At 43.4% G+C, this 26,832-nt stretch overlaps 1 protein-coding gene across 1 annotated transcript in view; it reads left to right on the top strand.

Moving 5' to 3' along the window:
- Positions 1-26,832, top strand: part of RECQL5 (RecQ like helicase 5) — a 273,753-nt gene that overhangs the window by 208,993 nt on the left and 37,928 nt on the right. Inside the window, exon 18 of the mRNA XM_053709050.1 lies at positions 8,330-8,587. Coding sequence (XP_053565025.1) covers positions 8,330-8,587 — 258 coding nt within the window. The remainder of the gene's footprint in view (positions 1-8,329; positions 8,588-26,832) is intronic.

Genomic DNA, 26,832 nt, shown 5'->3' with positions numbered 1-26,832 from the left:
TGAGCGGGGTGTTCTCACAGCTTGATCTCTGAGTGTCAGGTGTATATGTATGTATATTTTACTACCCTATGCTTTTGCTATGGTTGCTCTCTTGCCTGTATACTATTAGCTCTATTGATCATATAGTTGGTGCGGTAATAGTTTATCAGCGCTTTATTATGAATTTGCTTAGTCTGTATTACATGCATCATTCTCTATGTCTCCCACATGATCATAGCAAAGTTCCATTTTTGTTTATTTGGTTACTTTTAAATGTCACTGATTTGAATCAATTTAAAACTATTTCAGACAATGTTTGATATTATGAAATGCACTGTTTGTTTATTATTGTCACAAGGTGGTTGCCATGACTCGGTTTTTGGGTCCTGATTGGGGGGTGGGGTTTATTATGTTTGCTCTATAAATTGTGTGATATGCCTATACACTGTGTCTGAGGAAGGGGAAATGTCACTATTTTTTCACAGTAATATATATATATATATATATATATATATGTGTGTGTGTGTGTGTGTGTTTTTGTCTATCAAAGTATGTGTCTGTGTTTGTGTGTGTAAGTGTTCCTATATATATGTGTGTGTTTTTTTTTTTTGTCTTAGTATGTATGTAGGTGTGCTTGTGAGTTTGTGATGTATGTAGCTGTGCTTGTGAGTTTGTGATATGTGTGTGTGTGTGTGTTTGTCTGTGTTTGGATATGTTTGTGAGTGTGTGCTGTCATGTGTGGAAGTGTGCCTATATATGTGTGTGTTTTCTCCTACATTGGTGTGTCCGGTCCACAGCTTCATCCTTACTTGTGGGATATTCTCATTCCCTACAGGAAATGGCAAAGAGAGCACACAGCAAAAGCTGTCCATATAGCCCCCCCTCTGGCTCCGCCCCCCAGTCATTCTCTTTGCCGCTCTGAACAAGTAGCATCTCCACGGGGATGGTAAAGAGTATATGGTGTTAGTTGTAGTTTTATTTCTTCTATCAAGAGTTTGTTATTTTAAAATAGTGCTGGTTTGTACTATTTACTCTACAACAGAAAGTGATGAAGATTTCTGTTAAAAGAGGAGTATGATTTTAGCACCAGTAACTAAAATCCATTGCTGTTCCCACGCAGGACTGTTGAAACCAGAGAACTTCAGTTGGGGGGAACAGTTTGCAGACTTATCTGCTTCAGGTATGACCAGTCTCTTTTCTAACAAGACTTAGTAATGCTAGAAGACTGTCAGTTTTCCCTTATGGGATCGGTAAGCCATTTTCTTAGACTCAATAACAGAATTAAGGCTTATAAATTGGGCTCTATGCTGGTTGACACTTTTGTGGGCTAAATCGATTTATTTTTAACATATTTATGTGACATTTGGAGTGTTTTTCAAACTTTGAAACACTTTTGGGATCGTTTATTTGCGCCTGGCAGTTGTTTAGACGCCTAATCTAGTCAGAAAGGCCCCTTCACTCTGGTATGCAGAGGGAGGAGGCCTCATTTTCGCGCCTCAGTTGCACAGTTACTTCCATAGGCAGTGCATGCAGCTTCACGTGAGAGGGTCCTGTGGCTTAGAAAAGGACTCAGAAAGGCTTATTACTGTGGTGAATAACCCCTAAGGAAGGTAAAAGCCGCAGCAAAGTCTGTGGCAGGGACTGTAGTGTGTTTAAACCGGTAAATTGAACTATTAGCTCCGGGTTTGCTCATTTAAGGGGTTAGAGATTTGAAATTTGGTGTGCAATACTTTCAAAGCATTAAGACACTGGGGTTTAAATTTCATAAAGATCAGATATTTCTTTCATAGTTTTTCGATCATTCAGAAATAAAGTGTGCTCTTTTTATTATTTAAAGAGACAGTAACGGTTTTGTTTAAAATTGTTTTTATTACATTATTAGCCTGCCTAAATCTGTCTAACATGTCTGTACCTTCAGATAGCATATGTTCTGTGTGTATGGAAGCCAAGGTGGTTCCCCCATTAAATGTATGTGCAAATTGTGCCATGGCGTCCAAACAAAGTAAGGACAGTACTGTCACATTTGATAAGGTTGCCCAAGATGATTCTTCAAATGAAGGTAGCGGGGATAGTTCATCAACACCAGTTTTGCCCGCGCAGGCGACACCTAGTACATCTAGCGCGCCAATACTTGTTACTATGCAGCAATTAACAGCAGTAATGGATAATTCTATAGCAGCTCTTTTATCCAAACTGCCAGCATTTCTCAGAAAGCGTGATTGCTCAGTTTTAAATACAGAGGATGAGCAAGTAGGCGCTGACGATAATTTATCTGTTATACCCTCACATCAATCTGAGTTGGCAGTGAGGGAGGGTCTGTCTGAGGAAGAAATTTCTGATTCAGGAAAAAATTCTCAGCAGGCAGAACCCGATATCGTGGCATTTAAATTTAAGCTAGAACATCTCCGCGCCCTGCTTAAGGAGGTGCTAACTACCCTTGATGATTGTGATTCTTTGGTGATTCCAGAGAAGTTGTGCAAAATGGACAAATTCTTAGAGGTCCCAGTGCACGCTGATGCTTTTCCGATACCCAAGAGGGTGGCGGACATAGTGACTAAGGAGTGGGATAGGCCAGGTGTACCTTTTGTTCCACCTCCTATATTTAAGAAAATGTTCCCCATTGTCGACCCCAGAAGGGACGCATGGCAAACGGTCCCTAAGGTAGAGGGGGCAGTTTCAACGTTAGCCAAGCGCACAACTATTCCTATAGAGGACAGTTGCGCTTTCAAAGATCCTATGGATAAAAAGTTGGAAGGATTGCTTAAAAAGATTTTTGTTCAGCAAGGTTTCCTTCTGCAACCAATTTCGTGCATTATTCCTGTCACCACGGCGGCGTCTTTTTGGTTCGATGAACTAGAAAATTCGCTCCAAAAAGAGACTCCATATGATGAAGTCATGGACAGAATTCACGCACTAAAGTTGGCTAATTCCTTTATTTTGGATGCCGCTTTTCAATTGGCTAAATTAGCGGCGAAAAATTCAGGTTTTGCAATAGTGGCGCGCAGGGCGCTTTGGCTAAAATCTTGGTCGGCGGATGTGTCGTCCAAAACAAAATTGCTTAATATTACTTTCAAAGGTAAGACCCTTTTTGGGCCAGAATTGAAGGAGATTATTTCAGACATCACTGGGGGAAAGGGCCATGCCCTCCCACAGGATAGGCCTTTCAAGGCTAAGAACAAATCTAATTTTCGTTCCTTTCGCAATTTCAGGAACGGACCGGCTCCTAACTCTGCAGCCTCTAGACAAGAGGGTAACGCCTCCCAGCCTAAACCAGCATGGAAACCATTACAGGGCTGGAACAAGGGTAAACAGGCCAAGAAGCCTGCTGCTGCTACCAAGACAGCATGAAGGGGTAGCCCCCGATCCGGGACCGGATCTAGAAGGGGGCAGACTTTCTCTCTTTGCTCAGGCTTGGGCAAGAGATGTTCCGGATCCCTGGGCACTAGAAATAGTCTCTCAGGTGTATCTTCCTCCAAGGGGAAGGTTCCACATGTCTCGCTTATCTTCAGACCAGATAAAGAGTCCGGCATTCTTACATTGCGTAGGAGACCTATTAAAGATGGGAGTGATACACCCAGTTCCAACAGCGGAACAAGGTCTGGGTTTTTACTCAAACCTGTTTGTAGTTCCCAAAAAAGAGGGAACTTTCAGGCCAATTCTGGATTTAAAAATTCTAAACAAATTCCTCAGAGTTCCATCATTCAAAATGGAAACCATTCGGACGATTTTACCAACAATCCAGGAGGGTCAATATATGACTACCGTGGACTTAAAGGATGCGTATCTGCATATTCCTATCCACAAAGATCATCATCAGTTCCTGAGGTTCGCCTTTCTGGACAAACATTACCAGTTCGTGGCTCTTCCATTCGGTTTAGCCACTGCTCCCAGAATTTTCACAAAGGTGCTAGGGTCCCTTCTAGCGGTCGAGGGGCATCTTACCTAGATGACATTTTAATCCAAGCGTCGTCCCTTTCCAAAGCAAGGGCTCATACAGACATTGTGTTAGCCTTTCTCAGGTCTCACGGGTGGAAGGTGAACATAGAAAAGAGTTCCCTGTCCCCGTCCACAAGGGTTCCTTTTCTGGGTACAATAATAGATTCTGTGGAAATGAAGATTTTTCTGACAGAGGTCAGAAAGTTAAAGCTTCTAAACGCTTGTCGAGTTCTTCAATCTATTCCTTAGCCTTCCATAGCTCAGTGCATGGAGGTAATAGGACTAATGGTTGCAGCAATGGACGTGGTTCCTTTTGCTCGAATTCATTTAAGACCACTGCAACTGTGCATGCTCAAACAGTGGAATGGGGATTATGCAGACTTGTCTCCCCAGATTCAAGTAGACCAGGTAACCAGAGACTCACTTCTCTGGTGGTTGACTTAGGATCACCTGTCTCAGGGAATGAGTTTCCGAAGACCAGAGTGGGTCATTGTCACGACCGACGCCAGTCTCTTAGGCTGGGGCGCGGTCTGGGACTCACTGAAAGCTCAGGGTCTATGGTCTCGGGAAGAGTCTCTTCTCCCGATAAACATTTTGGAACTGAGAGCGATATTCAATGCGCTCCTGGCTTGGCCTCAACTAGCGAAGGCCAGATTCATAAGATTTCAGTCGGACAACATGACGACTGTAGCGTACATCAATCATCAGGGGGGAACAAAAAGTTCCTTGGCGATGAGAGAGGTATCCAAGATCATCAAATGGGCGGCGGATTATTTGAGTCGTCAGACTTTCCATCCGGGGGAGTGGGAACTTCACCCGGAGGTCTTTGTCCAGTTAACTCAACTATGGGGCATTCCAGATATGGATCTGATGGCGTCTCGACAGAACTCCAAGGTTCCTCGCTACGGGTCCAGATCCAGGGATCCCAAGGCGACACTAGTGGATGCATTGGTGGCGCCTTGGTCGTTCAATCTAGCTTATGTGTTTCCACCGTTCCCTCTCCTTCCCAGGCTTGTAGCCAGGATCAAACAGGAGAAGGCCTCAGTGATTCTAATAGCTCCTGCGTGGCCACGCAGGACTTGGTATGCAGACCTGGTGAATATGTCATCGGCTCCACCATGGAAGCTACCTTTGAGGCAGGATCTTCTAGTACAAGGTCCATTCGAACATCCAAATCTAGTGTCTCTGCAACTGACTGCCTGGAAATTGAACGCTTGATTCTATCTAAGCGTGGGTTTTCAAATTCGGTTATAGATACTCTGGTTCAGGCCAGAAAACCTGTGACTAGGAAAATTTACCATAAGATATGGCAAAAATATATCTGTTGGTGCGAATCCAAGGGATACTCTTGGAGTAAAATTAAAATTCCTAGGATACTTTCCTTTCTCCAAGAGGGTTTGGATAAAGGTTTGTCAGCTAGTTCTCTAAAAGGACAGATATCTGCTCTGTCTGTTTTGTTGCACAAACGTCTGGCAGCCGTGCCAGATGTACAGGCGTTCGTACAGGCGTTAGTCAGAATCAAGCCTGTCTTCAGACCTATGACTCCTCCATGGAGTCTAAACTTAGTTCTTTCTGTTCTGCAAGGGGTTCCGTTTGAACCTTTACATTCCATAGATATTAAGTTACTATCTTGGAAAGTTCTGTTTTTGGTTGCTATCTCTTCTGCTAGAAGAGTTTCTGAATTGTCTGCTTTGCAGTGTACTTCACCCTATCTGGTATTCCATACAGATAAGGTAGTTTTACGTACCAAGCCTGGTTTTCTTCCAAAAGTGGTTTCCAACAGGAATATTAACCAGGAAATAGTTGTTCCTTCTCTGTGTCCGAATCCAGTTTCGAAGAAGGAACGTTTGTTACATAACCTAGATGTGGTCCGTGCTTTAAAATTCTATTTAGAAGCAACAAAGGATTTCAGACAGACATCATCCTTGTTTGTCGTCTATTCTAGTAAGAGGAGAGGGCAGAAAGCTACTGCTACCTCTCTTTCCTTTTGGCTGAAAAGCATCATCCGATTGGCTTATGAGACTGCCGGAAGGCAGCCTCCTGAACAAATTACAGCTCACTCTACTAGAGCTGTGGCTTCCACATGGGCTTTCAAGATTGAGGCTTCTGTTGAACAGATCTGTAAGGCAGCGACTTGGTCTTCTCTGCATACTTTTGCCAAATTTTACAAATTCGATACTTATGCTTCTTCGGAGGCTGTTTTTGGGAGAAAGGTTTTGCAAGCTGTGGTGCCTTCCGTTTAGGTTACCTGACTTGTTCCCTCCCTTCATCCGTGTCCTAAAGCTTTGGTATTGGTTCCCACAAGTAAGGATGAAGCCGTGGACGGGACACACCAATGTAGGAGAAAACAGAATTTATGTTTACCTGATAAATTTCTTTCTCCTACGGTGTGTCCGGTCCATAACATTTTTATTTTTCTGTACACTACAGTCACCACGGCACCTTATAGTTTCTCCTTTTTCTCCTAACCGTCGGTCGAATGACTGGGGGGCGGAGCCAGAGGGGGGGCTATATGGACAGCTTTTGCTGTGTGCTCTCTTTGCCATTTCCTGTAGGGAATGAGAATATCCCGCAAGTAAGGATGAAGCCGTGGACCGGACACACCGTAGGAGAAAGAAATTTATCAGGTAAACATAAATTCTGTTTTTTTGTCTATCTGAGTATGTATGTGTTTGGGTGTGTGTAAGTGTGTCTATGTATGTGTGTTTTTGTCGGTGTTTGGGTATGTTTGTGAGTGTGTGCTGTCATGTGTGGAAGTGTGCCTATACATGTGAGTGTGTGTGTGTGTGTGTTTTTGTCTGCGTATGTTTGTGTCTGTGTTTGGGTATGTTTGTGAGTTTGTGCTGTGGTGTGTGGAAGTGTGCCTATATATGTGTGTTTTTTTTGTCTATCTGGATATGTATGTGTGTGTTTGGGGGGGTGTAAGTGTGTCTATATATGTGTCTGTGTGTTTGGGTATGTTTGTGAGTGTAAGTGTGCCTATATATAAATATGTGTGTTTTTTTGTCTGAGTATGTGTCTGTGTTTGTGTGTGTGTGTGTAAGTGTGCCTATATGTGTGTGTTTTTTTGTCTATCTAATTATGTATGTGTGTGTTTGGGTGTGTATATGTGTGTCTATATATGTGTCTCTGTGTGTTTGTTTTTGTCTACGTATGTTTGTGTCTGTGTTTGGGTATGTTTGTGAGTGTGTGCTGTCGTGTGTATGTGTGTCTATATGTGTGTGTGTGTTTTTGTCTGTGTTTGGGTATGTTTGTGAGTGTGTGCTGTTGTGTGTATGTGTGTCTATATGTGTGTGTGTGTGTTTTTGTCTGTGTTTGGGTATGTTTGTGAGTGTGTGCTGTTGTGTGTGTTTTTGTCTGCATATGTTTGTGTCTGTGTTTGGGTATGTTTGTGAGTGTGTGCTGTCGTGTGTATGTGTGTCTATATGTCTGTGTGTGTTTTTGTCTGTGTTTGGGTATGTTTGTGAGTGTGTGCTGTTGTGTGTGTGTGTTTTTGTCTGTGTTTGGGTATGTTTGTGAGTGTGTGCTGTTGTGTGTGTGTGTTTTTGTCTGCATATGTTTGTGTCTGCGTTTGGGTATGTTTGTGGGTGTGTGCTGTCGTGTGTGTGTGTGTCAGAAACTTGTCGGTAAGTATTTTACTGTTTAGAATTTCTTACATGGTGTGATGTAGAATGTTTCTTGGCTACTAACACCAGATGCTCCTGCTTTGGGACCGGCAGACAGAAAATTAACTTATCTGTATGGTTTAAGTTACTTGTGCATTTTGCTTTAATGGCAGATTGTAGATCTGACATCTGTAAATTAATAAAACAATAAAAATACACATCAAATGGCAAAGCAAACTCTGGTTGTGTTTTACATGGTGATTAAAACTGATAAAAGTGCATCAGTTCAATTTATCTCACTGCACATAGCTCTCTGTTCAAGGATGGAGAACTGATTTATTAGAGGTAGTTTCAGATATGAAATATACACACACACACACGTGTGTGTGTGTGTGTGTATATATATATATATATATATATATATATATATATATATCACATGATTTTAGTATGTAAACCCGTTTTTTTTCTCACATATGGCATGTGCCAGACATTAAATGCTGCAGCCCTCTGAACCAATAATTGAGGTTGTAACATAACACAAGCTAATGACCGTGTATAATTTTGGCCTATGGATATGCATGAACATACACAGGACAAGGAACATGGTTTAAGGACACATATGACAAGGAAAGTCTCAAATTTATGGGCAGCAGAATGGAAAGCCTCATCTTCAGACTTACATAAGGTGCATATTTTCATGATGGACACATGGCCTTAGATGATGCAAGCCTTTTCTATCCATTAATCCTGTAATTTTAAAGGATTGATAATTAGACTGTGTTATGTGTGTCTCTCTTTTGCATCAGGATCCAGGCGGTCCACCAACGAAAAGATCAAGGACGGATGAGAAATCATCTTCCATCCTGTTACAGCAAGAGAAAGGTAATGTTGGACAGAGCAAGAAGAAAGTGACCTTTGACCCTAGCCTATCCAAAGAAGATAAAGAAGGGACAGCCAAAATACTTCAGCCACCAGGGAACAAAGTGGTGACTCTGAAGGAGACAGCCGATATTGTTGTGAAATATCTTACTCCTTTCTTCAGGGACGGGAAGTTTGCATCTAAGGTGAGAGTATTGTACCCCTCAGTGTATGGCTTCCTATCATTCTACCTACTCTTCTGTTTGTGTTGCTTCCTGCACTTGTTTAGTCTTTCTGCCTCTATGTATATGAACCTTCTCTCTGTGAGCCTGATGTTATAAAGCTGTCCACTCAGGCAAGATGATATAAAATGATCCTCCAGCACTGCGAGATCCCTAATGAAATTCTAAAAAGTCAGATTTTGCTTTACTTCTCCAAAGGGCATTACCTGTATTTCTGTATGTAAAGGAGAGACAAGTCCAGTGCAATTCAGCACTGCATGATATGACAGTTCTGCTGAATTTACACTTTGTGCTTTATATTTTATATTACTTTACACTTCAGTTTTATTACGTTTTCTTTTGCACTTTGTGAGTTTGAGCAAACTTCACCTGCATACAGCTGGCAAGATAATTCATTGAGACCAGCTTGTGTAAAATACTTCCGGCACTTCGGTAAAGATTTATCAACACAGGAAATATGGATAAAAACAAATAATTCTTTATTCCAACGATAAAAACATCAAACAGAAGAGGAGTAGCAGTCAGATGGTCAAACGCGTTTCGTCAGCAAAAGACGTAACTTCCTCAATGACCATCTGACTGCTACTCCTCTTCTGTTTGATGCTTTTATCGTTGGAATAAAGAATTATTTGTTTTTATCCATATCTCCTGTGTTGATAAATCTTTACCAAAGTGATGGTATCACTGTGTCTCTTGTGAATTGGAACTGGAAAGTGGAGGTGAGGCTTTCGCCTTAATCCCTTTGGCACCGGTTTTGGTGGAATCAAGTTCCCGGAGGGACTTCCGGACAGTAACACTGGGCATGCGGAAGTCACGCACAGCGTGAAGAACGCTGACAGGTACACTGAAGTAAGAAGTGAGTATACGGAGCGCTTACAACTCTTTGCTCAGAATGTGTAAAATGCTTACAGCATTTCATGAAAATTAAGAAATAGCTTCAGACATACCCTGGGAACTCCCCTGTTTAGTCCAGGTCATTGCCCTGCCCCTCACACTTTTTGAAACTGTGTTTTTATTTTACAATAGAGCAAATACAACCTGCAATTTAAGTTGTAGAAGATACACAGAAATATACAATTTATAATCCTAATTTGTTAAATTAACCCAGAAACTTTTAAAACATAATCAAATTTTGTAAAATCACTGTTGTATCTAAATGCATTAAAATACAAAAGAGAAAGTTCAAAGCTTAAATGTCATAATGCTGAGAAGACCCAAGTGAAGTGTAACGTAATGTAAAGCACACAGTGTAACAAAACTCTCATATAATGCAGTGCTACATTGTACTGGGCTTGTCTCTTATTCACATACAGAAATGCAAGGAAGTATAGAAAAATTTGCCTGTCTAGAATCTTGTGAGAGATCTCACAGTGCTGTAGAACCATTTTAGATTATCTTATCTGAGCTTAGAGTTTTATGGCATACAGTGAGTTCAGCCCCTGTGAAGTCTGCACTAAATAACACCAAATATGAATGGATAATGTTTAAGAATAAAGCCATTTCTCTTGTAAGGTGTATCCAGTCCACGGGTTCATCCATTACTTGTGGGATATTCTCCTTCCCAACAGGAAGCTGCAAGAGGACACCCACAGCAGAGCTGTCTATATAGCTCCTCACCTAACTGCCACCCCCAGTCATTCTCTTGCAGCTCTCAACAAGATAGGAAGTATCAAGAGATATGTGGTGTAGTTTTACCTTCAATCAAAAGTTTCTTATTTTTAAACGGTACCAGCGTTGTACTGTTTTACTCTCAGGCAGAAATTAGAAGAAGAATCTGCCTGGAGGTTGATGATCTTAGCGGTTTGTAACTAAGGTCCATTGCTGTTCTCACGCATAACTGAAGAGTATGGGAAAGACTTCAGTTGGGGGAACGGTTTGCAGTTTACCTGCTTTGAGGTATGTTCAGTATATTTATTTCTAGAGAGATGATAAGATCTAGAAAATGCTGACAGAGCCTTGTATAATTGAGGTAAGCCTGATGCAGTGATTTAACAACGACTGGGATCATGCTTACAAAAAAGGGTAATATTCATGTTAATACTCATATTTCTTAGTGACAAAACGTTTACATGTTATATAGAAAGAACGTTTTTTCTCTGAGGGTGATAAATTGTTTTTTTGGGGCCTAGTTTCCACATGGCTAGTCAGATACTCCTAGGAGTATTTTCTTAAGGCCCTCTGACATCGAGTGCATGGTGGGAGGGGCCTATTTTCACGCTCTAGATGCGCAGTTCATATTCAGACTGAGATATCCAGCTTCCCTAAAGGAGTCCTCTGGCATCTGAGGACCACTATAGAGGGCTTATTTCTTTCCTAAATCGTATTTGAGGGCAGGTAGGAGCCACAGCAGAGCTGTGGCAAGGTGTTTAACTGTTTATTAACGTTTTTTAACGTTTTTCAAATCCGGTTTGGGGCCTAAAGGGTTAGTCATCCATTTGCAAGTGGGTGCAATGCTGATTTAGTCCCTTATACACACTGTAAAAATTTCAAAGAGTTTACTACTTTTTAACACTGTTTTGCAGTTTATGTGATAGTTTTTTTCTCTTAAAGGCACAGTACCGTTTTTTTATTTAATTGCTGTTTCACATTTATTAAAGTGTTTTCCAAGCTTGCTGGTCTCATTACTAGTCTGTTAAACATGTCTGACATAGAGGAAACTCCTTGTTCAATATGTTTAGAAGCCATTGTGGAACCCCCTCTTAGAATGTGTACCAAATGTACTGAAATTTCTATAAATTATAAAGACCATATTATGGCATTTAAAAATTTATCACCAGAGGTTTCTCAGATTGACAAAAGGGAGGTTATGCCATCTAGCTCTCCCCACTTGTCAGAACCTATAACTCCCGCTCAAGTGACGCCAAGTACATCTAGCGCGTCCAATGTGTTTACCTTACAAGACATGGCGGCAGTTATGACTAATACCCTCACAGAGGTATTGTCCAAACTGCCAGGGTTACAAGGAAAGTGAGACAGCTCTGGGGCTAGAACAAATACAGAGCTTTCTGATGCTTTAGTAGCTATGTCCGATATACCCTCACAATGCTCCGAAGCCGTGGCAAGGGAGTTGCTATCTGAGGGTGAGATTTCAGATTCAGGGAAGACATTACTTCAGTCCGATTCTGAAATGACAGCCTTTAAATTTAAGCTTGAACACCTCCGCTTATTGCTCAGGGAGGTTTTAGCGACTCTGGATGACTGTGACCCCATTGTAGTTCCAGAGAAATTGTGTAAAATGGACAAATACCTTGCAGTGCCTGTTTACACTGATGTTTTTCCAGTCCCTAAGAGGTTTTCGGAAATTATTACTAAGGAATGGGATAGACCAGGTGTTCCGTTCTCTCCCCCTCCTGCTTTTAAAAAGATGTTTCCCATAGATGTCGCTATACGGGACTCGTGGCAGACAGTCCCTAAGGTGGAGGGTGCTGTTTCTACCCTAGCTAAGCGTACAACTATCCCCGTCGAGGACAGTTGTGCTTTCTTAGATCCTATGGATAAATTGGAGGGTCTCCTTAATACATTTTTTTATCCATCAAGGTTTTATTCTCCAGCCTCTTGCATGCATTGCCCCAGTTACTGCTGCAGCGGCTTTTTGGTTCGAGTCTCTTGAGGAGGCTCTACAGGTGGAGACCCCGTTAGATGATATTTTAGACAGGATTAAAGCTCTCAAGTTAGCTAATTCCTTTATTTCTGACGCCGTTTTTCATCTAACCAAACTAACGGCTAAGAATTCAGGCTTTTGCCATTCTGGCGCGCAGGGCGCTATGGCTTAAGTCCTGGTCAGCAGACGTTACTTCAAAGTCTAAGCTTCTTAACATCCCCTTCAAAGGACAGACCCTATTCGGGCCGGGCCTGAAGGAGATCATTTCTGATATTATTGGAGGAAAAGGTCACGCCCTTCCTCAGGATAGGTCCAATAAATTAAGGACCAAACAGAATAATTTTCGTTCATTTCGAAACTTCAAGAGTGGCGCAGCTTCAGCTTCCTCTAATGCAAAACAAGAGGGAAATTTTGCCCAGTCCAAACCAGTCTGGAGACCGAACCAGGCTTGGAACAAGGGGAAGCAGGCCAAAAAACCTGCTGCCGCCTCTAAGACAGCATGAAGGAGTAGCCCCCGATCCGGGACCGGATCTAGTAGGGGGCAGACTTTCTCTCTTCGCCCAGGCTTGGGCAAGAGACGTCCAGGATCCCTGGGCATTAGAGATTGTTTCCCAGGGATATCTTCTGGACTTCAAAGCTTCATCTCCAAAGGGGAGATTTCATCTCTCACAATTATCTGTAAACCAGATAAAGAGAGAGGCATTCTTACGTTGTGTTCAAGACCTACTGGTTATGGGAGTGATCCACCCAGTTCCAAGGGAGGAACAGGGGCAGGGCTTCTATTCAAATCTGTTTATAGTTCCCAAAAAAGAGGGAACTTTCAGACCAATCTTGGAACTCAAGATCCTAAACAAATTTCTCAGAGTCCCATCCTTCAAGATGGAGACTATCCGATCCATCCTCCCTATGATCCAGGAGGGTCAATATATGACTACCGTGGACTTAAAGGATGCTTATCTCCACATTCCGATTCACAGAGATCATCATCAGTTCCTCAGGTTCGCCTTCTTAGACAGGCATTACCAGCTTGTGGCTCTTCCCTTCGGGTTAGCCACGGCACCAAGAATCTTTACAAAGGTTCTAGGGTCCCTACTGGCGGTTCTAAGGCCACGGGCATAGCAGTGGCTCTTTACCTAGACGACATTCTGATACAGGCGTCGACTTTTCAAATCGCAAAGTCCCATATGGACATTGTTCTGGTCTCACGGGTGGAAGGTGAACGAAGAAAAGAGTTCTCTCTCCCTGTTATATTGAATATATAAATGTTTTATTTCTAACAAGTAAATAGTTGAAATGTTGCTCCTTTGATAATTCTGTCTAAAAGTTGGAGCTTAAACTTAAGGCAGAGTATCTGTGAGCAATTACTGTAATGTGGTGAGAGTCTGGGTTGTATCTTTAATGAAAAATAACCCTTTTAAAATAACAAGATAAGAGAAAACAGAAAACACTAGTGGAGTGAATTCAAATGGTGCAATTCTGAATAATGCAAAAATAGAATGTATTAGTGCATATAACAGCATAAGTAGTAAATAAGTAAAGTCCGTTTTCACACACTCACTCAGATAAGTAATTCAGCTTGTTATAGTCTAGGGTAGAAATGTCAGAGAGATACTTGCAGTTCACAAAATATACACTTAGCCAGCATAAGGTTTGTAGGAAAAGTTATACCTTCGGTTTGGAAAAGTAAAAAGTACAGACCGTGAACTGAAGATCAGAGCGGCAGAGCGTTGTGGCGTCTCAGCGGTAGCTCCGACTGAGCGAGTGTGACTCACTTCCGGTATCGGCGAGCAGGCAGCTGGAAGGCTGTAAGGGAGATTAGTGACAGCGTGCAAATTACCTATTGATAGCAAAAAGAGAAGGTAATGCAGGTTGTCAGATGAATCTGGATAGCGATATATTGGTAATTCCAGGAGGTTTCCCAAGGTGACAGGTGAAACTGTGAAATAAGCATAAAGTAGCCAGGAGAGCAAAAAGAAGGATGATACTTTTTAGAGGTAACATCAATTATCAGGCAGTGAATAGAAGGCGTGAAGGTGATTAAATAGGGAGAGAGGAAGGTGGGAGGGATATGCCTTAAAGGTATATCACACTCCCCTCTCACAAGATTTTCCTTCCTAGGAACACTGATAGATTCAGTAGAAATGAAATTTTTTCTGACAGAGGTCAGGTTATCAAAGCTTCTAACTTCCTGCCGTGCTCTTCATTCCACTTCTCGGCCGTCAGTGGCTCAGTGTATGGAAGTAATCGGCCTAATGGTAGCGGCAATGGACATAGTTCCGTTTGCCCGCCTACATCTCAGACCACTGCAACTTTGCATGCTCAATCATTGGAATGGGGACTACACAGATTTGTCCCCTCTGCTAAATCTGGATCAAGAGACCAGGGATTCTCTTCTCTGGTGGTTATCTCGGGTCCATCTGTCCAGGGGAATGATTTTCCGCAGGCCAGAGTGGACTATAGTGACGACAGATGCCAGCCTTCTGGGCTGGGGCGCAGTCTGGAACTCCCTGAAGGTTCAGGGTTCGTGAACTCAGGAGGAAGCCCTCCTTCCGATAAACATTCTGGAACTGAGAGCGATATTCAATGCTCTTCAGGCTTGGCCTCAACTAGCTGCGGTCAGGTTCATCAGATTTCAGTCGGACAATATCAGGACTGTAGCCTATATCAACCATCAGGGGGGAACAAGGAGTCCCCTGGCAATGTTGGAGGTTTCAAAGATAATTCTATGGGCAGAGGTTCACTCTTGCCATCTCTCAGCTATCCATATCCCAGGAGTAGAGAACTGAGAGGCGGATTTTCTAAGTCGGCAGACTTTTCATCCGGGGGAGTGGGAGCTCCATCCGGAGGTATTTGCCCAGCTGATTCAACTATGGGGCAAACCAGAACTGGATCTGATGGCGTCTCGTCAGAACGCCAAGCTTCCTTTTTATGGGTCCAGGTCAAGGGATCCCCAGGCAGCGCTGATAGATGCTCTAGCAGTGCCCTGGTCCTTCAGCCTGGCTTATGTGTTCCCACCATTTCCTCTCCTCCCTCGTCTGATTGCCAAGATCAAGCAGGAGAGAGCTTCTGTGATTTTGATAGCACCTGCGTGGCCACGCAGGACTTGGTATGCAGATCTGGTGGACATGTCATCCTTTCCACCATGGACTCTGCCGCTGAGGCAGGACCTTCTACTCCAAGGTCCATTCAAACATCCAAATCTAATTTCTCTGCGGCTGACTGCTTGGAGATTGAACGCTTGATTTTCTCAAAACGTGGTTTCTCCGAGTCGGTCATTGATACCTTGATTCAGGCTCGAAAGCCTGTCACCAGGAAAATCTATCATAAGATATGGTGTAAATATCTTCATTGGTGTGAATCCAAGGGTTACTCATGGAGTAAGCTCAGGATTCCTAGGATATTATCCTTTCTCCAAGAAGGATTGGAGAAGGGATTGTCAGCTAGTTCCTTAAAGGGACAGATTTCTGCTCTGTCTATTCTTCTGCACAAGCGTCTGGCAGATGTTCCAGACGTTCAGGCGTTTTGTCAGGCTTTAGTTAGAATCAAGCCTGTGTTTAAACCTGTTGCTCCACCATGGAGTTTAAATTTAGTTCTTAAAGTTCTTCAAAGGGTTCCGTTTGAACCTCTGCATTCCATAGATATCAAGCTTTTATCTTGGAAAGTTCTGTTTTTGGTAGCTATCTCTTCGGCTCGAAGAGTTTCAGAGTTATCTGCCTTACAGTGTGATTCCCCTTATCTGATCTTCCATGCAGATAAGGTAGTTTTGAACAGATTTGCAAGGCTGCAACTTGGTCTTCTCTTCATACTTTTTCTAAATTCTACAAATTTGATACTTTTGCTTCCTCGGAGGCTATTTTTGGGAGAAAGGTCTTTCAGGCAGTGGTGCCTTCCGTTTAAGTTCCTGCCTTGTCCCTCCCTTCATCCGTGTCCTAAAGCTTTGGTATTGGTATCCCACAAGTAATGGATGAACCTGTGGACTGGATACACCTTACAAGAGAAAACAAAATTTATGCTTACCTGATAAATTTATTTCTCTTGTGGTGTATCCAGTCCACGGCCCGCCCTGTCACTTTAAGGCAGGTGTTTTTTATTTTTAAACTACAGTCACCACTGCACCCTATAGTTTCTCCTTTTTTCTTGCTTGGCAGTTAAGGGGGTGGCAGTTAAGGGAGGAGCTATATAGACAGCTCTGCTGTGGGTGTCCTCTTGCAACTTCCTGTTGGGAAGGAGAATATCCCACAAGTAATGGATGAACCCGTGGACTGGATACACCACAAGAGAAAGAAATTTATCAGGTAAGCATAAATTTTGTTTTTAGAAAAACAAAATAAAAAAATAAAAAAAATAATATATATATATAGTGCACATATGCACCTAGGCCCTTATAGGGTAATTTGTGCAGACCTATAAATAACACTTAAAGAAAAAGAGAGATTTAGGATATATAATAATAGACTCATCCAATCACAAAGACAGGGAATTCGGCACTCTTCAAAAAAACCAAAAAACTACACAATGATTAACCCCTTAATGACCACAACACTTTTCCATTTTCTGCACGTTTGGGACCAAGGCTATTTTTACATTTTTGCAGTGTTTGTGTTTAGCTGTAATTTTCCTCTTACTCATTTACTGTACCCACGCATATTATATACCGTTTTTCTCGCCATTAAATGGACTTTCTAAATTATTTTCATCATATCTTATAATTGACTATAAAAAAATTATAAAATATGAGTAAAAAAATGGAAAAAAACACACTTTTTTCTGCCGTCATTGGCCCCTGTCTCACAGCAGTTGTCACTCACTCTGACAGTCTCCTACACTACACTGTCACGTGCAAAGCTGGGAGCCCCATGCATTCTTATTTCTGCCCAGACCCCTGCCCTCAAACCCCCACCATCCTACCTCACAAGTCCGACTTCAGTACAGTACCGGTCTAGCCGTCTGGGTGGGGCTTCACTCACGTGGCTCATTTTCACTTAGAGTGTGTCAGTGAGTCACATGGCACCAGGCATCCACCACACAATTTCCCTCTTAGTCTCAGATAGCAGGGTTAGACAGCACGCAAGCAAGCTCCACGCGGCACGACCACTGTCCACATAGCATTAGCAATGTAGAAGTTGTAGATTAATGATGAGCTGTGTCCTGACTCCGGTGTGTGTGGGTGGTGCATGGCAACATTTTCACTCACTCTTTGTTTCAGGCAGATCCACCTCAGCAGTCACCGCTCTCGGTGCCCCCCTGCCTTACACAAGCAAGGGCCCTGCCTGCCCCCATGCACGCGCGCGTCAGTGCATGCCCCCAGTGATCCCGTCCCCCTCTTCGTGATGCAATCCACCGAAGGCTGCCCACCCGCCTCCCACACCGGCTCCCGCCCTTCTGACGCCGTTTTTCATCTAACCAAACTAACGGCTAAGAATTCAGGCTTTTGCCATTCTGGCGCGCAGGGCGCTATGGCTTAAGTCCTGGTCAGCAGACGTTACTTCAAAGTCTAAGCTTCTTAACATCCCCTTCAAAGGACAGACCCTATTCGGGCCGGGCCTGAAGGAGATCATTTCTGATATTATTGGAGGAAAAGGTCACGCCCTTCCTCAGGATAGGTCCAATAAATTAAGGACCAAACAGAATAATTTTCGTTCATTTCGAAACTTCAAGAGTGGCGCAGCTTCAGCTTCCTCTAATGCAAAACAAGAGGGAAATTTTGCCCAGTCCAAACCAGTCTGGAGACCGAACCAGGCTTGGAACAAGGGGAAGCAGGCCAAAAAACCTGCTGCCGCCTCTAAGACAGCATGAAGGAGTAGCCCCCGATCCGGGACCGGATCTAGTAGGGGGCAGACTTTCTCTCTTCGCCCAGGCTTGGGCAAGAGACGTCCAGGATCCCTGGGCATTAGAGATTGTTTCCCAGGGATATCTTCTGGACTTCAAAGCTTCATCTCCAAAGGGGAGATTTCATCTCTCACAATTATCTGTAAACCAGATAAAGAGAGAGGCATTCTTACGTTGTGTTCAAGACCTACTGGTTATGGGAGTGATCCACCCAGTTCCAAGGGAGGAACAGGGGCAGGGCTTCTATTCAAATCTGTTTATAGTTCCCAAAAAAGAGGGAACTTTCAGACCAATCTTGGAACTCAAGATCCTAAACAAATTTCTCAGAGTCCCATCCTTCAAGATGGAGACTATCCGATCCATCCTCCCTATGATCCAGGAGGGTCAATATATGACTACCGTGGACTTAAAGGATGCTTATCTCCACATTCCGATTCACAGAGATCATCATCAGTTCCTCAGGTTCGCCTTCTTAGACAGGCATTACCAGCTTGTGGCTCTTCCCTTCGGGTTAGCCACGGCACCAAGAATCTTTACAAAGGTTCTAGGGTCCCTACTGGCGGTTCTAAGGCCACGGGCATAGCAGTGGCTCTTTACCTAGACGACATTCTGATACAGGCGTCGACTTTTCAAATCGCAAAGTCCCATATGGACATTGTTCTGGTCTCACGGGTGGAAGGTGAACGAAGAAAAGAGTTCTCTCTCCCTGTTATATTGAATATATAAATGTTTTATTTCTAACAAGTAAATAGTTGAAATGTTGCTCCTTTGATAATTCTGTCTAAAAGTTGGAGCTTAAACTTAAGGCAGAGTATCTGTGAGCAATTACTGTAATGTGGTGAGAGTCTGGGTTGTATCTTTAATGAAAAATAACCCTTTTAAAATAACAAGATAAGAGAAAACAGAAAACACTAGTGGAGTGAATTCAAATGGTGCAATTCTGAATAATGCAAAAATAGAATGTATTAGTGCATATAACAGCATAAGTAGTAAATAAGTAAAGTCCGTTTTCACACACTCACTCAGATAAGTAATTCAGCTTGTTATAGTCTAGGGTAGAAATGTCAGAGAGATACTTGCAGTTCACAAAATATACACTTAGCCAGCATAAGGTTTGTAGGAAAAGTTATACCTTCGGTTTGGAAAAGTAAAAAGTACAGACCGTGAACTGAAGATCAGAGCGGCAGAGCGTTGTGGCGTCTCAGCGGTAGCTCCGACTGAGCGAGTGTGACTCACTTCCGGTATCGGCGAGCAGGCAGCTGGAAGGCTGCAAGGGAGATTAGTGACAGCGTGCAAATTACCTATTGATAGCAAAAAGAGAAGGTAATGCAGGTTGTCAGATGAATCTGGATAGCGATATATTGGTAATTCCAGGAGGTTTCCCAAGGTGACAGGTGAAACTGTGAAATAAGCATAAAGTAGCCAGGAGAGCAAAAAGAAGGATGATACTTTTTAGAGGTAACATCAATTATCAGGCAGTGAATAGAAGGCGTGAAGGTGATTAAATAGGGAGAGAGGAAGGTGGGAGGGATATGCCTTAAAGGTATATCACACTCCCCTCTCACAAGATTTTCCTTCCTAGGAACACTGATAGATTCAGTAGAAATGAAATTTTTTCTGACAGAGGTCAGGTTATCAAAGCTTCTAACTTCCTGCCGTGCTCTTCATTCCACTTCTCGGCCGTCAGTGGCTCAGTGTATGGAAGTAATCGGCCTAATGGTAGCGGCAATGGACATAGTTCCGTTTGCCCGCCTACATCTCAGACCACTGCAACTTTGCATGCTCAATCATTGGAATGGGGACTACACAGATTTGTCCCCTCTGCTAAATCTGGATCAAGAGACCAGGGATTCTCTTCTCTGGTGGTTATCTCGGGTCCATCTGTCCAGGGGAATGATTTTCCGCAGGCCAGAGTGGACTATAGTGACGACAGATGCCAGCCTTCTGGGCTGGGGCGCAGTCTGGAACTCCCTGAAGGTTCAGGGTTCGTGAACTCAGGAGGAAGCCCTCCTTCCGATAAACATTCTGGAACTGAGAGCGATATTCAATGCTCTTCAGGCTTGGCCTCAACTAGCTGCGGTCAGGTTCATCAGATTTCAGTCGGACAATATCAGGACTGTAGCCTATATCAACCATCAGGGGGGAACAAGGAGTCCCCTGGCAATGTTGGAGGTTTCAAAGATAATTCTATGGGCAGAGGTTCACTCTTGCCATCTCTCAGCTATCCATATCCCAGGAGTAGAGAACTGAGAGGCGGATTTTCTAAGTCGGCAGACTTTTCATCCGGGGGAGTGGGAGCTCCATCCGGAGGTATTTGCCCAGCTGATTCAACTATGGGGCAAACCAGAACTGGATCTGATGGCGTCTCGTCAGAACGCCAAGCTTCCTTTTTATGGGTCCAGGTCAAGGGATCCCCAGGCAGCGCTGATAGATGCTCTAGCAGTGCCCTGGTCCTTCAGCCTGGCTTATGTGTTCCCACCATTTCCTCTCCTCCCTCGTCTGATTGCCAAGATCAAGCAGGAGAGAGCTTCTGTGATTTTGATAGCACCTGCGTGGCCACGCAGGACTTGGTATGCAGATCTGGTGGACATGTCATCCTTTCCACCATGGACTCTGCCGCTGAGGCAGGACCTTCTACTCCAAGGTCCATTCAAACATCCAAATCTAATTTCTCTGCGGCTGACTGCTTGGAGATTGAACGCTTGATTTTCTCAAAACGTGGTTTCTCCGAGTCGGTCATTGATACCTTGATTCAGGCTCGAAAGCCTGTCACCAGGAAAATCTATCATAAGATATGGTGTAAATATCTTCATTGGTGTGAATCCAAGGGTTACTCATGGAGTAAGCTCAGGATTCCTAGGATATTATCCTTTCTCCAAGAAGGATTGGAGAAGGGATTGTCAGCTAGTTCCTTAAAGGGACAGATTTCTGCTCTGTCTATTCTTCTGCACAAGCGTCTGGCAGATGTTCCAGACGTTCAGGCGTTTTGTCAGGCTTTAGTTAGAATCAAGCCTGTGTTTAAACCTGTTGCTCCACCATGGAGTTTAAATTTAGTTCTTAAAGTTCTTCAAAGGGTTCCGTTTGAACCTCTGCATTCCATAGATATCAAGCTTTTATCTTGGAAAGTTCTGTTTTTGGTAGCTATCTCTTCGGCTCGAAGAGTTTCAGAGTTATCTGCCTTACAGTGTGATTCCCCTTATCTGATCTTCCATGCAGATAAGGTAGTTTTGAACAGATTTGCAAGGCTGCAACTTGGTCTTCTCTTCATACTTTTTCTAAATTCTACAAATTTGATACTTTTGCTTCCTCGGAGGCTATTTTTGGGAGAAAGGTCTTTCAGGCAGTGGTGCCTTCCGTTTAAGTTCCTGCCTTGTCCCTCCCTTCATCCGTGTCCTAAAGCTTTGGTATTGGTATCCCACAAGTAATGGATGAACCTGTGGACTGGATACACCTTACAAGAGAAAACAAAATTTATGCTTACCTGATAAATTTATTTCTCTTGTGGTGTATCCAGTCCACGGCCCGCCCTGTCACTTTAAGGCAGGTGTTTTTTATTTTTAAACTACAGTCACCACTGCACCCTATAGTTTCTCCTTTTTTCTTGCTTGGCAGTTAAGGGGGTGGCAGTTAAGGGAGGAGCTATATAGACAGCTCTGCTGTGGGTGTCCTCTTGCAACTTCCTGTTGGGAAGGAGAATATCCCACAAGTAATGGATGAACCCGTGGACTGGATACACCACAAGAGAAAGAAATTTATCAGGTAAGCATAAATTTTGTTTTTAGAAAAACAAAATAAAAAAATAAAAAAAATAATATATATATATATAGTGCACATATGCACCTAGGCCCTTATAGGGTAATTTGTGCAGACCTATAAATAACACTTAAAGAAAAAGAGAGATTTAGGATATATAATAATAGACTCATCCAATCACAAAGACAGGGAATTCGGCACTCTTCAAAAAAACCAAAAAACTACACAATGATTAACCCCTTAATGACCACAACACTTTTCCATTTTCTGCACGTTTGGGACCAAGGCTATTTTTACATTTTTGCAGTGTTTGTGTTTAGCTGTAATTTTCCTCTTACTCATTTACTGTACCCACACATATTATATACCGTTTTTCTCGCCATTAAATGGACTTTCTAAATTATTTTCATCATATCTTATAATTGACTATAAAAAAATTATAAAATATGAGTAAAAAAATGGAAAAAAACACACTTTTTTCTGCCGTCATTGGCCCCTGTCTCACAGCAGTTGTCACTCACTCTGACAGTCTCCTACACTACACTGTCACGTGCAAAGCTGGGAGCCCCATGCATTCTTATTTCTGCCCAGACCCCTGCCCTCAAACCCCCACCATCCTACCTCACAAGTCCGACTTCAGTACAGTACCGGTCTAGCCGTCTGGGTGGGGCTTCACTCACGTGGCTCATTTTCACTTTGAGTGTGTCAGTGAGTCACATGGCACCAGGCATCCACCACACAATTTCCCTCTTAGTCTCAGATAGCAGGGTTAGACAGCACGCAAGCAAGCTCCACGCGGCACGACCACTGTCCACATAGCATTAGCAATGTAGAAGTTGTAGATTAATGATGAGCTGTGTCCTGACTCCGGTGTGTGTGGGTGGTGCATGGCAACATTTTCACTCACTCTTTGTTTCAGGCAGATCCACCTCGGCAGTCACCGCTCTCGGTGCCCCCCTGCCTTACACAAGCACCGGCCCTGCCTGCCCCCATGCACGCGCGCGTCAGTGCATGCCCCCAGTGATCCCGCCCCCCTCTTCGTTATGCAATCCACCGAAGGCTGCCCACCCGCCTCCCACACCGGCTCCCGCCCTCCAACGAGCACGGCCATCTATGTCCGATGCAGAGAGGGCCACAGAGTGGCTCTCTCTGCATCGGATGGATAAGTATGGTTATTGCAGGATGCCTCGATATCGAGGCCTCGCTACAATAACCGGAAAGTGGCTGGAAGCAATCATGATCGCTTCCACCGCTTTCCAAGACCGACGACGTACGGGGTACATCCTCGGTCGTTATGTGTATTTTTTTAGAGGACTTACCCCATACGTCGTCGGTCGTTAAGGGTTTAACCCCTTAGTGACCAGAGCACTTTTCCATTTTCTGTCCGTTTGGGACCAAGGCTATTTCTTCTGTTATGTGTGATCAGTCCACGGGTCATCATTACTTCTGGGATATAACTCCTCCCCAACAGGAAATGCAAGAGGATTCACCCAGCAGAGCTGATATAGCTCCTCCCCTCTACGTCAGTCCCAGTCATTCTCTTGCACCCAACGACTAGATAGGATGTGTGAGAGGACTATGGTGATTATACTTAGTTTTTATGACTTCAATCAAAAGTTTGTTATTTTACAATAGCACCGGAGCGTGTTATTACTTCTCTGGCAGAGTTTGAAGAAGAATCTACCAGAGTTTTTTACTATGATTTTAACCGGAGTAGTTAAGATCATATTGCTGTTCTCGGCCATCTGAGGGAGGTAAAAGCTTCAGATCAGGGGACAGCGGGCAGATGAATCTGCATTGAGGTATGTAGCAGTTTTTATTTTCTGAATGGAATTGATGAGAAAATCCTGCTATACCGTTATAATGACATGTATGTATACACTTCAGTATTCTGGGAATGGTATTTCACCGGAACTACTCTGTTAAAGGTCACTAATCCTTTTAATAAATATTATCATGTTAAACGTTTTTGCTGGAATGTAGAATCGTTTACATTGCTGAGGTACTGAGTGAATAAATGTTTGGGCATTATTTTCCACTTGGCAGTTGTCTGCTTTAAATTGTGACAGTTTCGTTTCTCCTCACTGCTGTGTGTGAGAGGGAGGGGCCGTTTTTGGCGCTCTTTGCTACGCATCAAAAATTTCCAGTCAGCTACTATTATATTTCCTGCATGATCCGGTTCACTGACAGATCTCAGGGGTCTTCAAACTTCTTTGAAGGGAGGTACATTCTCTCAGCAGAGCTGTGAGAATTTTATATTGACTGTGAATAAAAACGTTACTCTATAATTTTTTATGTCAAAAGTTGTGTTATTTTAAAGTTGATGCTATAACTGTTTTTTCAGTTCATTATCTCAACTGTCATTTAATCGTTTAAGTACCTCTTTGAGGCACAGTACGTTTTTGCTAAAAAAGATTATAACCAGGTTGCAAGTTATTGCTAGTGTGTTAAACATGTCTGACTCAGAGGAAGATATCTGTGTCATTTGTTCCAATGCCAAGGTGGAGCCCAATAGAAATTTATGTACTAACTGTATTGATGCTACTTTAAATAAAAGTCAATCTGTACAATGTGAACAAATTTCACCAAACTGCGAGGGGAGAGTTATGCCGACTAACTCGCCTCACGCGGCAGTACCTGCATCTCCCGCCCGGGAGGTGCGTGATATTATGGCGCCTAATACATCTGGGCGGCCATTACAGATAACATTACATGATATGGCTACTGTTATGACTGAAGTTTTGTCTAAATTACCAGAACTAAGAGGCAAGCGTGATCACTCTGGGGTGAGAACAGAGTGCGCTGACAATACTAGGGCCATGTCTGATACTGCGTCACAGCTTGCAGAGCATGAGGACGGAGAGCTTCATTCTGTGGGTGACGGTTCTGATCCAAACAGATTGGATTCAGATATTTCAAATTTTAAATTTAAATTGGAGAACCTCCGTGTATTACTAGGGGAGGTCTTAGCAGCTCTCAATGATTGTAACACCGTTGCAATACCAGAGAAACTGTGTAGGTTGGATAAATACTTTGCGGTACCGGCGAGTACTGACGTTTTTCCTATACCTAAGAGATTAACTGAAATTGTTACTAAGGAGTGGGATAGACCCGGTGTGCCGTTCTCACCCCCTCCAATATTTAGAAAGATGTTTCCAATAGACGCCACCACTCGGGACTTATGGCAAACGGTCCCTAAGGTGGAGGGAGCAGTTTCTACTTTAGCTAAACGTACCACTATCCCGGTGGAGGATAGCTGTGCTTTTTCAGATCCAATGGATAAAAAATTAGAGGGTTACCTTAAGAAAATGTTTGTTCAACAAGGTTTTATATTGCAACCCCTTGCATGTATCGCGCCGATTACGGCTGCGGCAGCATTTTGGATTGAGTCTCTGGAAGAGAACCTTAGTTCATCTACGCTAGACGACATTATGGACAGGCTTAGAGTCCTTAAACTAGCTAATTCATTCATTTCGGAGGCCGTAGTACATTTAACCAAACTTACGGCTAAGAACTCAGGATTCGCCATACAGGCACGTAGAGCACTGTGGCTAAAATCCTGGTCAGCTGATGTTACTTCTAAGTCCAAATTACTTAATATACCTTTCAAGGGGCAGTCTTTGTTTGGGCCCGGTTTGAAAGAAATTATCGCTGACATTACAGGAGGTAAGGGCCACGCCCTACCTCAAGACAAAGCCAAAGCTAAGGCTAGACAGTCTAATTTTCGTCCTTTTCGGAATTTCAAAACAGGAGCAGCGTCAACCTCCACTGCACCAAAACAGGAAGGAGCTGTTGCTCGTTACAGGCAAGGCTGGAAACCTAACCAGTCCTGGAATAAGGGCAAACAGGCCAGGAAACCTGCTGCTGCCCCAAAGACAGCATGAACCGAGAGCCCCCGATCCGGGACCGGATCTAGTGGGGGGCAGACTTTCTCTCTTCGCCCAGGCCTGGGCAAGAGATGTTCAGGATCCCTGGGCGCTAGAGATCATATCTCAGGGATACCTTCTAGACTTCAAATTATCTCCCCCAAGAGGGAGATTTCATCTGTCAAGGTTGTCAACAAACCAGATAAAGAAAGAAGCGTTTCTACGCTGTGTACAAGATCTGTTATTAATGGGAGTGATCCATCCGGTTCCGCGGTCGGAACAAGGACAAGGGTTCTACTCAAACCTGTTTGTGGTTCCCAAAAAAGAGGGAACTTTCAGGCCAATCTTAGATTTAAAGATTCTAAACAAATTCCTAAGAGTTCCATCGTTCAAAATGGAAACTATTCGGACAATCTTACCTATGATCCAAAGGGGTCAGTACATGACCACAGTGGATTTAAAGGATGCTTACCTTCACATACCGATTCACAAAGATCATCAACGGTATCTACGGTTTGCCTTCCTAGACAGGCACTACCAGTTTGTAGCTCTTCCATTCGGATTGGCTACGGCCCCAAGAATCTTCACAAAGGTTCTGGGTGCCCTTCTGGCGGTTCTAAGACCGCGAGGGATTTCGGTAGCTCCGTACCTAGACGACATTCTAATACAAGCTTCAAGCTTTCAAACTGCCAAGTCTCATACAGAGTTAGTTCTGGCATTTCTAAGGTCGCATGGTTGGAAAGTGAACGAAAAGAAGAGTTCTCTTTTTCCTCTCACAAGAGTTCCATTCTTGGGGACTCTTATAGATTCTGTAGAAATGAAGATTTACCTGACAGAAGACAGGTTAACAAAGCTTCAAGATGCATGCCGTGTCCTTCATTCCATTCAACACCCGTCAGTAGCTCAATGCATGGAGGTGATCGGCTTAATGGTAGCGGCAATGGACATAGTACCTTTTGCACGCCTACACCTCAGACCGCTGCAATTGTGCATGCTAAGTCAGTGGAATGGGGATTACTCAGATTTGTCCCCTACTCTGAATCTAAATCAAGAGACCAGAAATTCTCTTCTATGGTGGCTTTATCGGCCACACCTGTCCAGGGGGATGCCATTCAGCAGGCCAGACTGGACAATCGTAACAACAGACGCCAGCCTGCTAG

Source organism: Bombina bombina, chromosome 1 (genome assembly GCF_027579735.1).
Source record: "Bombina bombina isolate aBomBom1 chromosome 1, aBomBom1.pri, whole genome shotgun sequence".
Classification (NCBI taxonomy): Eukaryota; Metazoa; Chordata; class Amphibia; order Anura; family Bombinatoridae; genus Bombina; species Bombina bombina.
The sequence above is the reverse complement of the archived record's forward strand: the minus strand, read 5'-3'. Positions and strand labels throughout refer to the sequence as shown.